Below are 12,010 nucleotides of genomic sequence, written 5' to 3'. Positions count from 1 at the left end.
TCGAGCAATTACAATCTGAGTGACTAGTATAACACGGCAACGTTCCGCGTCTGCGGTCCCCAGATTTGTGTGCCTTCAATCTGGGGTCACAAGCAAAAAAAGTTAGGGAACCCCTGCACCATGCAATCGTTCGGCATCTTCACAGATGAAAGAGTATGTACCTTCTGAACTTCTTTTTAGCACAGCGACAGTTTGCGTAGTTCTTTCAGTTCTTTCAGTTCTTCTCAACGCAACTCGCACTTAAACCAGAGGCTAAAAAGTGGCCCTACCCTGGACAGTGTGTCATCACTGTGTATGAACTGGCTGCACCTGTCTCTTGTCATCGGTCATAATAACCCAATGCTTTCTCAGGGAAAGCTTAGAGAGATCAAGAAAGCATTCCATGCTGTTTTTGTGCAGAATGCCGCGAGAGATAATCCACTTGTTGGCAGCGAGGTTGTGTGTGTTTTGGAACTGCCAGGTTGACACATCTCTGGAGCATGTCTACCCCATACGGGATACTTGCTCACTGGAAGTGGCTCCAGACAGCCGAACATGTGTGGGTTAGACTTTGTATATGTTTTAATAGTTCAGAGGAATGAAACAACTGTGTAAATTCACTTGGGGTGTGCAAACTTTTTTCTATCGAGGTTTTTCAGTCCCCCCCCCCCCCCCACCCCCCCCCCCATTTTCTCGCCAATTGTACTTGGCCAACCCCCCCCCTGCTGTCCTGATAGCCATAGATAGATATCTACGTCTGGTGCGCAACTCTTGAAAAGTGGTTAACGACCGTTCCCTAAGACCAAAGCAAAATGCGTGACAGACATATGAATTGACTAACCACGGATGGCATAACGCAACTCGTGGGGGCGGTACATTTTGAATGATGCACCAATGCACGCAGAGAGCCAGACTTCCGTAACAGCCCAGCCAATCAGATTCTACCCGTAGGAATTCCTACGGCAAAACCCCGGAAATGCTGACTTGTGATTCGACCCTCCGTCGCTGGAAGCGTGCTGATGTAAGACGTTGGATGAGACCACGTGACAGCGATGACTTTCGCCGGCAGGACGTAGCGCGCTTCAGCGTACTTCCACGCCACACCACCGGTGCAGCAACTGGCGGCGACCTTCCGCTCCCTCACGCAACCGGGGTGGGGGGGGGTGGGGTTGTGCACGTCCGATGACTGCGCAGTGGCCATCACATCCCACTTCTGACACCAATGGAAGGGCACAGGCGAGGCCGGTAACCATCAGACCAAAGGGACAATCCCATTGCCCAAGGACCAACGTGCTCGCTTTATACATCGAGACACCGGATCGCTACTATGTGTATATATATATATATATATATATATATATATATATATATATATATATACTGTGTATATTTAAGCAATATCACACGAGAGGGAGTGTGGTTGTTGGCTAATATTGGCACTGCTGTGATTCGGTCGTAGGCACGAGGCCGCAGGCCGAGTGCCGAAGATAATCACAGCAGTGCCGATATTAGACAACAACAGCACGACCTCGAGTGTGATATTGCTTTTATACAACAGTTCTATTAAACAAAGCTGATTAAAAAAATGACAAAAAGCTGAGAAAATATATGATTTCTCTATTTATTCCTCTGCCAACAAAAATAGTTCCCTCAGCTTTCTGCTTTGCTGAAAATGTAGCCTAATCAGCCTAATTAACTGCAGGCTGTCTACTTTACTACGGTCTACTCTACAGCTGTGAAGCATTTTGTTGATTAGGGCAGCTGTGAAGCGGAGTGATCTACACACAGTGAAGCGCCAGTGCATTATCATGAAATAGTGGCACTGGTAGGATCCCTCTTGTCCAATCAAATTGCCCGGCCGGAACTACCTGTTGTATAAGTAAGGGATAATGTATTGTGAGCCGGTGATTACTGGCGAAATAATGACCGACAGGTGAATGATTGATCATTCAATTAATCATTCACCTGAAGGTCATTATTTCCAGTAATCACCGGCTCACTATACATTATCCCGCTTCGAACACGGCCTACAACTAAATCATTCAATAATATGACAAAAATAATTATTCAAATAGATCTTTTAATAGCGTTTTCAACGACAAAGCGGTTTCATTCGTAATTGGCACACAAGACACCACAGCTGCAACTGGTTGGCCTAATTAGTAGTGATTGCTGACAAAAGGCTCTTATCAACTGATTAATCCAGGTGTGGCAGAGCAGCGGTCGGTTCTCGAGAAATAATGACCGGTGAATCTTGTTGATTGACCAATCAGAATCGAGTATTCAAGAGAGCCGTGTTCTAAATATATATATATATATATATATATATATATATATATATATATATATATATATATATATATATATGTATGTATATATGAAAGCCAGTGGATCTAGTAAATAATGGCTAGGCAGAGGAACCATTCTAAAAGAGGAAGCTCAGTCCACTGTGTGGGTATAATGCGTGTGGATTGGTCCAGATCAGTCTGCAAAGTCATGCAAATTCCTGTGTTGAGGTTGGATTCCTCCACTGGAGCTCACAGTTCTCCTTGGCTATTGACCAAGCCATGGAGCCATGGAGTGAGTGCCCCCTGAGGGGAGCTCACCCACACACCGTGTTATTCTAGCACATTCATCCACATCACTTGCTCAGTCATAAGAGTTGCTTCAGTCCACCCCAGCAGAGAGGCTGCCGCTGCTTCAGTCCACCCCAGCAGAGAGCCTGGTACTCTAACTGAATGTGTGACATTTGACTCCTCATACTCATACGCTGTGGCTACATTTAACTTCACGTAATCATTAATGAATTACATTTCCTCAGTCATTACTTGAGATTGGAAAATGGGAATACAGAGGAATCCAATCCAGCCTGGTAGTTCGTTTTAGAAAAAGCATTTTTGATTAAACGTAGTCGTCAGACTCTGTCAAATTCCTGTGTCAGCCTCAGAGTCCTGCCAGACATTAGAGGGTTAAATGCAAGGTCCTGAATCATGAGAGACGTCTTGGTCCATTGCCAATCACTTTATGTGCTTTCTTTATGAAAAGTTAATCATCCGCAGCTTCTCTCTGGGTTTCAACTTTTTAGACTTTTCTAAAAGAGCGAGCGACAGTACTTGGCAGCAGTGCTGCAGCGACTGAGGAGTCCCGAAAAGCCTTTTCTCTGCAGAGGATTTGTAAAGTCTTTTGCTTTGCCTATTTTGGCCTGTTTGGCAACTGATGACAACATCTGAGTGCCTTTCCTTCTCTGCTCGGCCTTATTCTATGAGATGACACTCACAGTCCCCTCTCCTGCTTGCAGGTGGACACTCACAGTCCCCTCTCCTGCTGGCAGGTGGACAGTCACAGTCCCCTCTCCTGCTGGCAGGTGGACAGTCACAGTCCCCTCTCCTGCTGGCAGGTGGACAGTCACAGTCCCCTCTCCTGCTGGTAGGTGGACAGTCACAGTCCCCTCTCCTGCTGGTAGGTGGACAGTCACAGTCCCCTCTCCTGCTGGTAGGTGGACAGTCACAGTCCCCTCTCCTGCTGGTAGGTGGACAGTCACAGTCCCCTCTCCTGCTGGCAGGTGGACAGTCACAGTCCCCTCTCCTGCTGGCAGGTGGACAGTCACAGTCCCCTCTCCTGCTGGCAGGTGGACAGTCACAGTCCCCTCTCCTGCTGGCAGGTGGACAGTCACAGTCCCCTCTCCTGCTGGCAGGTGGACACTCACAGTCCCCTCTCCTGCTGGCAGGTGGACACTCACAGTCCCCTCTCCTGCTGGCAGGTGGACACTCACAGTCCCCTCTCCTGCTGGCAGGTGGACAGTCACAGTCCCCTCTCCTGCTGACAGGTGGACAGTCACAGTCCCCTCTCCTGCTGGTAGGTGGACAGTCACAGTCCCCTCTCCTGCTGACAGGTGGACAGTCACAGTCCCCTCTCCTGCTGACAGGTGGACACTCACAGTCCCCTCTCCTGCTGGTAGGTGGACAGTCACAGTCCCCTCTCCTGATGGCAGGTGGACAGTCACAGTCCCCTCTCCTGCTGACAGGTGGACAGTCACAAGTCCCCTCTCCTGCTGATAAGTGGACAGTCACAAGTCCCCTCTCCTGCTGGCAGGTGGACAGTCACAGTCCCCTCTCCTGCTGACAGGTGGACACTCACAGTCCCCTCTCCTGCTGGCAGGTGGACAGTCACAAGTCCCCTCTCCTGCTGATAAGTGGACAGTCACAGTCCCCTCTCCTGCTGGCAGGTGGACACTCACAGTCCCCTCTCCTGCTGACAGGTGGACACTTACAGTCCCCTCTCCTGCTGGCAGGTGGACAGTCACAAGTCCCCTCTCCTGCTGACAGGTGGACAGTCACAGTCCCCTCTCCTGCTGACAGGTGGATGGACAGTCACAAGTCCCCTCTCCTGCTGGCAGGTGGACACTTACTGTCCCCTCTCCTGCTGACAGGTGGACAGTCTCTTGGCTGGCATTGTGCAATGGAGGCAAAGGGTGGATGAATGTGTCTTCTCCCTGGTTGTTGGAGAAAAAGGGATAGATAGAGAGTCACAAGAAGAGCGCACACTGGAGCTCCTCCAAAGCCTCTTTTTCCATTAGCACACAGACTTAAGATAGCCCTGTTAACACAAGGTGTTAACACTGGTATTCAGAATAAAATGTTCAACCTTTGCTGTGAATACCTACTTAACCTAGTCTGAAATGGGGAACACCTTGGTGCAAGTTGTTACTTTTAACCATGAAACCTTTGTCTTGGTATTAATATGAAGTTTGGGCTTTTTGAGATGGTTTTGCCATTTGAAAACAAGCTTGAACATCAAACCTATGTTTGCTCAGGCATACTAAAAGGATTTATCCACTATAGTCAAAAATCAGGGTCTTGCATTGAAAACCATTCTTTCCTCTTGCATACTGTACATACGTATACGGGAGGGATTTGAGGTGTGTAGAAAGCAAAGAATCTGTCGTGCTGCGATGTGAGGGCTTTTGGGAGGAATTTGCTGAGCCCCAAGGTGTGCATGAACAGGTGTTGTTGGGTCTTTTCCTGCGCTTTCTGGCCTGACTTTCTTTATTGGCACTGCAGCTGTGGAGCCAATTGTTTGGCTGTTGCCGTGGTTATCTCTCTTGTTTTCCAAATGGCAGCATGTCAAGGCAGGCAGAAAATGATCACTTTAGTCCAACGTGTTCCTTGCTGTAGAGATGGACTATTGTCTGTATAGTAGATAGGCCTCTCCGACATTGCAACCTCATAGATTTCAGACCTGGAAAAGGGCTTCTCCTGTTTTACTGTCACAATAGCACTATGGTTCATACTGATTTTCCTCAAATCATCTCTCTATTATAATAAAGCAGAGGTGTTCCGTGTGCGCACAATTGCTCAGCTGTTGAGCTGGCGAGCACAAGCACGCGGAGCATGCAAGCTACGGGCAACATGCTAGAAATGAGCATGCTAAGCGCACAATATTTCTAGTAATAATAACCACTAACCAATAACCAGTAACAAGAAGGCAGCATGTCTGAATTAGGCTACATCAATTACTAGAGCTTGCCTCTTCACTCACTAAACAATATGTTTTTGTTTTGTTTTTTGTTTTATTTATATATATATATATATAAAATCAGATACCCCTCCCCCCCCATTTTCTCCCCAATTGTACTTGGCCAATTCCCCCTGCTGTCCTGGTCATAGCCCCACCCCCTTTGCCGATCTGGGGAGAGTTGCAGACTTGCACATGCTTCCTCTGATACATGTGCAGTCGCCAGCCGCTTCCTTTCACCTGACAGCGAGGCGTTTCACCGGCAGGAGGCAGCGCGTGGAAGGATCACACTATTCCCCCCAGTTCCCCTCCCCCCGTACAGGCGTCCCGAACGACCAACCAGAGGTGGCACTTAGTGCAGTGACTAGGACTCATACCCCACCGGCTTCCCACCCGCAGACACAGCCAATTGTGCCTGTATGGAGGGACGCCCGACCAAAGCTGGAGGTGACACGGGGGCTTGACCCTCATGTTGGTAGGCAGGGAATCTACTGCTGCACGACCTGGATGCCCACTATACAATATGATCAAATCAGAAAAAATATCAACAGCTGGCAGCCACTTTTTATATTTTTGATATTTATTATACATGTATCTTCATCATAGCCATAATCCACCTGTGGTTTGTTACATCTGAGTCCACTGTAGCCTACTATAGAGCAATAACAATGTGAACCTCATTAAAAGGAGCGAACTGTCGTTGATCCTATGGACTGAGAAGGTCGACTCCTTCAGATCTCTCCAGCAGTGAGTCAGGCCACCTCTGCCTGTCCCTTCCACATTTGGAACTCACTTTGGAATCAGCTGTGACCCTGTTCTGTAGGGCGGAGAGAAGGACTGACCCAATGTATGTCTGACCCATTCTCCATCCGTGTGCCCGAGCAGCAAATGGGGGCTAACATGGACGACACATGGCAAGACACAAGTCAGCCACAATAGTTCATATTTGCTAAGGCGCTTATGGTTAGAATATCAGACATCACCTAGTGTGTGATGGCTCAATTCTTTGCCCCAGACGATGTCAGAGAACTGAATGAAGGTAACATGAGTGTTGGAGAGCTACAAATAAAGGAATGAACGTTCCAGATAAAAAGAAAGGAAAGGATAAAAATGAATGTGGGTTCAGAGAAGCAGATGTAAGAAACAAAGGCAGCCATTGTTTGGTCTGGAGATGTCTCACGTGTTTCTGGGCCAGGGGCCCAGACTGTGCAGCTTACCTGTGCTTTGTGGCTCCGCGAGAGAATGGGACCAAAACAGAGCTGTCAGAGCAGTACAAAAATATGATCATTCCCTAACATAACATTCTCTGCTCCACAACTGGCAGTAGTCTCTCAATCATGTGAAAAGGAACAATAATCAGCATTGCTGGGCTGGCACTGATTCAGACTTTTAGCATTTAGGCGTGCATGAGTTGGCCACCTGCCAGGAGGGACCCTACCTCACATCCTTTACTACTTCATCTAGAGCTAGAGTTAGGAAGTCTTTCATTAGACGTGCCACTTAGACTCTTAAGTGGCACTTTTAAGTCCTAGAGTAATTTGCCTTTTGTGTATCTCATGTATTAAAGGTTATAATTAGAGTAGTTCTCTGCACACCAGGTTCAAAAGTATGTGCTGCTGCTGTGCACATGCAGCTGTACATAATATACAACTGATCCAAATTATTCTTGTCAAAGAAATGTATAATAAACTATTTAAAAGCCTTACATGTCAAGTCAAAACTGCATATCATTTGAAAAAAAATGTCATAGTTGTTGCCAATATCATTTATTCCAGCAATTGGGTTGTGTCATTTAGGTTATAGTTACATATTTTCCTCACACAAATGTGTTTCGAAAACATTTTGCAGCATGCCGAAATGTACTAAGCGGTGAATAATGACGGGTTTCAAATTTCATCGTCTTTCAGATTCATTTCACTTTATCTTGAGCTTTATTGAGCAAATGTGTTCCACTGGGGCGTGGTGATCTTGAAGCAAGAAATGTGGGGAGATTGTTGAAACTGGTTGTGTCCACTCTCAACCACAATGGCCCTCCTAGTTCTTCCAGGCCCGATGGCTGCCTGAGACGAGGGCTGAACAATCATCTCAGTGAGGCGCCATCAGATTGATTAGTGAAAAGCAAGCTTTTAGTGTACATTCTTCATTCTGACACGTGTATAGAGTGTTTTCTACTTGTTTTATATACCCACATAACACATAACCAGGCTCATTAGCCATGAACATTGTTTTAATTAAGAAGCATGGAGTATATCAGAACTCGGGGTCGACCGATATGGATTTTTTAATGGCCGATGCCGATAATTAGAGCGCAGCGTGGCCGATTATTATTATTATTATTATTATTATTATTATTATTATTATTATTATTTTGCATTCGATAAAATACAACGATTTAAATATAATAATGAATGAGAGTATTTGAGTTAAAAAAAACAAGTAGCCTATAATTCCATTATCCATTCATGCACTTGGAAAATCTAATTTTACAAATACATCTATAAGATGGTCATTTTAGCCAGTAACATGCTTTAGATTATTTTGTTTATTAATGAAATAGAAAAATACATTGGGTTATGCAGTAGATTTCAGGAGTGACTGGTAGGCTATTTAAGGGAGAGCACGTATGTCAGAGACGTCATTCAACTGCATTATTCTATACATTAACCATAATAATAATAATGATGGTGTAGCTGTTTTACCGTATTTCCTCTAATAGTAACCGGGGCCTTTATTTACTGAGCCGCAGAGAGCCCCCGTCCTATATTAGAGGCCTGTATTCGAGTGAGGCCTTTATTTCTTAATATTAAACTCTCATGGACATACTCCTTTATTTTCATGACTTTTATTGCTAAATATTGCATAAAACCAAACAACGCAAATAAATATTGGTGGTCACTCACTCACTCAGTATCCTCCTCCTCCTCATCTAGTATGTCGGTATCCTCCGCGTCCTCATCATTCAGAACAACAAGTTCATTGTTGACCAGTTCCTCTTCATCTTCCACATCCTCGGCTGCCACAAACCAGACACCAGACTGTCAACACACCCCTTGCATCTTTGAATCACACAAATCAGCTGGTGATTAGAGCAGACTCAGCAGAGAGAAGTTACCTCCAGTCCTCCCGCCTACCGAGGCATTTGCATTAAGTCCGCGTTTGATCCTATTTGCGTGTATCCTCGTAACGTTAATAAATCTTTAGCCGCTTTAGCTTATACATCTATAAAATAGTTTCTTTGGGTCGAAGTTATTTTTCTTGTGTAACAGGGAAATCCCGGAATGGAGTATTTTTGTTGAGTGAACTGAACTGCATTGAACTGGTAACATGGAAATCCCGAAGTGGAATATTTTTGTTCCTTTATAAACTGAACTGAGGGAACTGGACTGAACTATAAAGAACATTATTCTAGCCATTTAGTTCAACACAGTCTTGTGCTCCAATTATCTCACACACAAAAAACCATGTTGGCGGTTTCCTTTAGCCTACACAATATAAAATATTGATGTAGAAAAAAAGAAAATGGGCTGCTCTTTCAATTTGATGCATGAAATGTAGGCCTTTATGTAAAATGGAAACTGTTCTATAATAGACTGCTATAGCTGCTTAAAAAAAAATATATATATATATATATATATATCGGTGATCGGTAATCGGTGATCGGTTGGGCAGATATTTCTCATAGGTGATCGGCAATCGGCGATCGGTGGCAAGAAATGTGATCGGAGCAACCCTATGAACTACATAAAGAGGCTATTTGTCCCTTCACAGTGATGAACTACATAAAGAGGCTATTTGTCCCTTCACAGTGATGAACTACATAAAGAGGCTATTTGTCCCTTCACAGTGATGAACTACATAAAGAGGCTATTTGTCCCTTCACAGTGATGAACTACATAAAGAGTCTATTTGTCCCTTCACAGTGATGAACTACATAAAGAGTCTATTTGTCCCTTCACAGTGATGAACTACATAAAGAGGCTATTTGTCCCTTCACAGTGATGAACTACATAAAGAGGCTATTTGTCCCTTCACAGTGATGAACTACATAAAGAGGCTATTTGTCCCTTCACAGTGATGAACTACATAAAGAGTCTATTTGTCCCTTCACAGTGATGAACTACGTAAAGAGTCTATTTGTCCCTTCACAGTGATGAACTACATAAAGAGTCTATTTGTCCCTTCACAGTGATGAACTACATAAAGAGTCTATTTGTCCCTTCACAGTGATGAACTACATAAAGAGTCTATTTGTCCCTTCACAGTGATGAACTACATAAAGAGGCTATTTGTCCCTTCACAGTGATGAACTACATAAAGAGTCTATTTGTCCCTTCACAGTGATGAACTACATAAAGAGGCTATTTGTCCCTTCACAGTGATGAACTACATAAAGAGGCTATTTGTCCCTTCACAGTGATGAACTACGTAAAGAGTCTATTTGTCCCTTCACAGTGATGAACTACATAAAGAGGCTATTTGTCCCTTCACAGTGATGAACTACATAAAGAGTATATTTGTCCCTTCACAGTGATGAACTACATAAAGAGGCTATTTGTCCCTTCACAGTGATGAACTACATAAAGAGTCTATTTGTCCCTTCACAGTGATGAACTACATAAAGAGGCTATTTGTCCCTTCACAGTGATGAACTACATAAAGAGGCTATTTGTCCCTTCACAGTGATGAACTACATAAAGAGGCTATTTGTCCCTTCACAGTGATGAACTACGTAAAGAGTCTATTTGTCCCTTCACAGTGATGAACTACATAAAGAGTCTATTTGTCCCTTCACAGTGATGAACTACGTAAAGAGGCTATTTGTCCCTTCACAGTGATGAACTACATAAAGAGTCTATTTGTCCCTTCACAGTGATGAACTACATAAAGAGGCTATTTGTCCCTTCACAGTGATGAACTACATAAAGAGTCTATTTGTCCCTTCACAGTGATGAACTACATAAAGAGTCTATTTGTCCCTTCACAGTGATGAACTACATAAAGAGGCTATTTGTCCCTTCACAGTGATGAACTACATAAAGAGGCTATTTGTCCCTTCACAGTGATGAACTACATAAAGAGTCTATTTGTCCCTTCACAGTGATGAACTACATAAAGAGGCTATTTGTCCCTTCACAGTGATGAACTACATAAAGAGTCTATTTGTCCCTTCACAGTGATGAACTACATAAAGAGGCTATTTGTCCCTTCACAGTGATGAACTACATAAAGAGGCTATTTGTCCCTTCACAGTGATGAACTACATAAAGAGTCTATTTGTCCCTTCACAGTGATGAACTACATAAAGAGGCTATTTGTCCCTTCACAGTGATGAACTACATAAAGAGTCTATTTGTCCCTTCACAGTGATGAACTACATAAAGAGGCTATTTGTCCCTTCACAGTGATGAACTACGTAAAGAGTCTATTTGTCCCTTCACAGTGATGAACTACATAAAGAGGCTATTTGTCCCTTCACAGTGATGAACTACATAAAGAGGCTATTTGTCCCTTCACAGTGATGAACTACATAAAGAGTCTATTTGTCCCTTCACAGTGATGAACTACATAAAGAGTCTATTTGTCCCTTCACAGTGATGAACTACGTAAAGAGTCTATTTGTCCCTTCACAGTGATGAACTACATAAAGAGGCTATTTGTCCCTTCACAGTGATGAACTACATAAAGAGTCTATTTGTCCCTTCACAGTGATGAACTACATAAAGAGGCTATTTGTCCCTTCACAGTGATGAACTACATAAAGAGTCTATTTGTCCCTTCACAGTGATGAACTACATAAAGAGTCTATTTGTCCCTTCACAGTGATGAACTACATAAAGAGGCTATTTGTCCCTTCACAGTGATGAACTACATAAAGAGGCTATTTGTCCCTTCACAGTGATGAACTACATAAAGAGTCTATTTGTCCCTTCACAGTGATGAACTACATAAAGAGGCTATTTGTCCCTTCACAGTGATGAACTACATAAAGAGTCTATTTGTCCCTTCACAGTGATGAACTACATAAAGAGGCTATTTGTCCCTTCACAGTGATGAACTACATAAAGAGGCTATTTGTCCCTTCACAGTGATGAACTACATAAAGAGTCTATTTGTCCCTTCACAGTGATGAACTACATAAAGAGGCTATTTGTCCCTTCACAGTGATGAACTACATAAAGAGTCTATTTGTCCCTTCACAGTGATGAACTACATAAAGAGGCTATTTGTCCCTTCACAGTGATGAACTACGTAAAGAGTCTATTTGTCCCTTCACAGTGATGAACTACATAAAGAGGCTATTTGTCCCTTCACAGTGATGAACTACATAAAGAGGCTATTTGTCCCTTCACAGTGATGAACTACATAAAGAGTCTATTTGTCCCTTCACAGTGATGAACTACATAAAGAGTCTATTTGTCCCTTCACAGTGATGAACTACGTAAAGAGTCGTACCAGCTGAAGAAGGAGCTAAAGGCCATGAAGCAAAGGAAAGAGGAAAGTGCAAAACCTGCAGCAG

At 43.8% G+C, this 12,010-nt stretch overlaps 1 protein-coding gene across 1 annotated transcript in view; it reads left to right on the top strand.

Moving 5' to 3' along the window:
- Nucleotides 1-12,010, top strand: part of cwc27 (CWC27 spliceosome associated cyclophilin) — a 59,772-nt gene that overhangs the window by 19,183 nt on the left and 28,579 nt on the right. The window contains exon 11 of the mRNA XM_083641941.1: nt 11,922-12,010. This exon is cut by the window's right edge and continues 15 nt beyond it. Within this exon, the coding sequence (XP_083498067.1) occupies nt 11,922-12,010 (89 nt within the window). The remainder of the gene's footprint in view (nt 1-11,921) is intronic.

This window comes from Poromitra crassiceps (genome assembly GCF_964638095.1).
Source record: "Poromitra crassiceps genome assembly, chromosome: 8".
Lineage (NCBI taxonomy): Eukaryota > Metazoa > Chordata > Actinopteri > Beryciformes > Melamphaidae > Poromitra > Poromitra crassiceps.
Note: the sequence above shows the minus strand (reverse complement) of the source record. Positions and strands in the feature narration are given on the sequence as shown.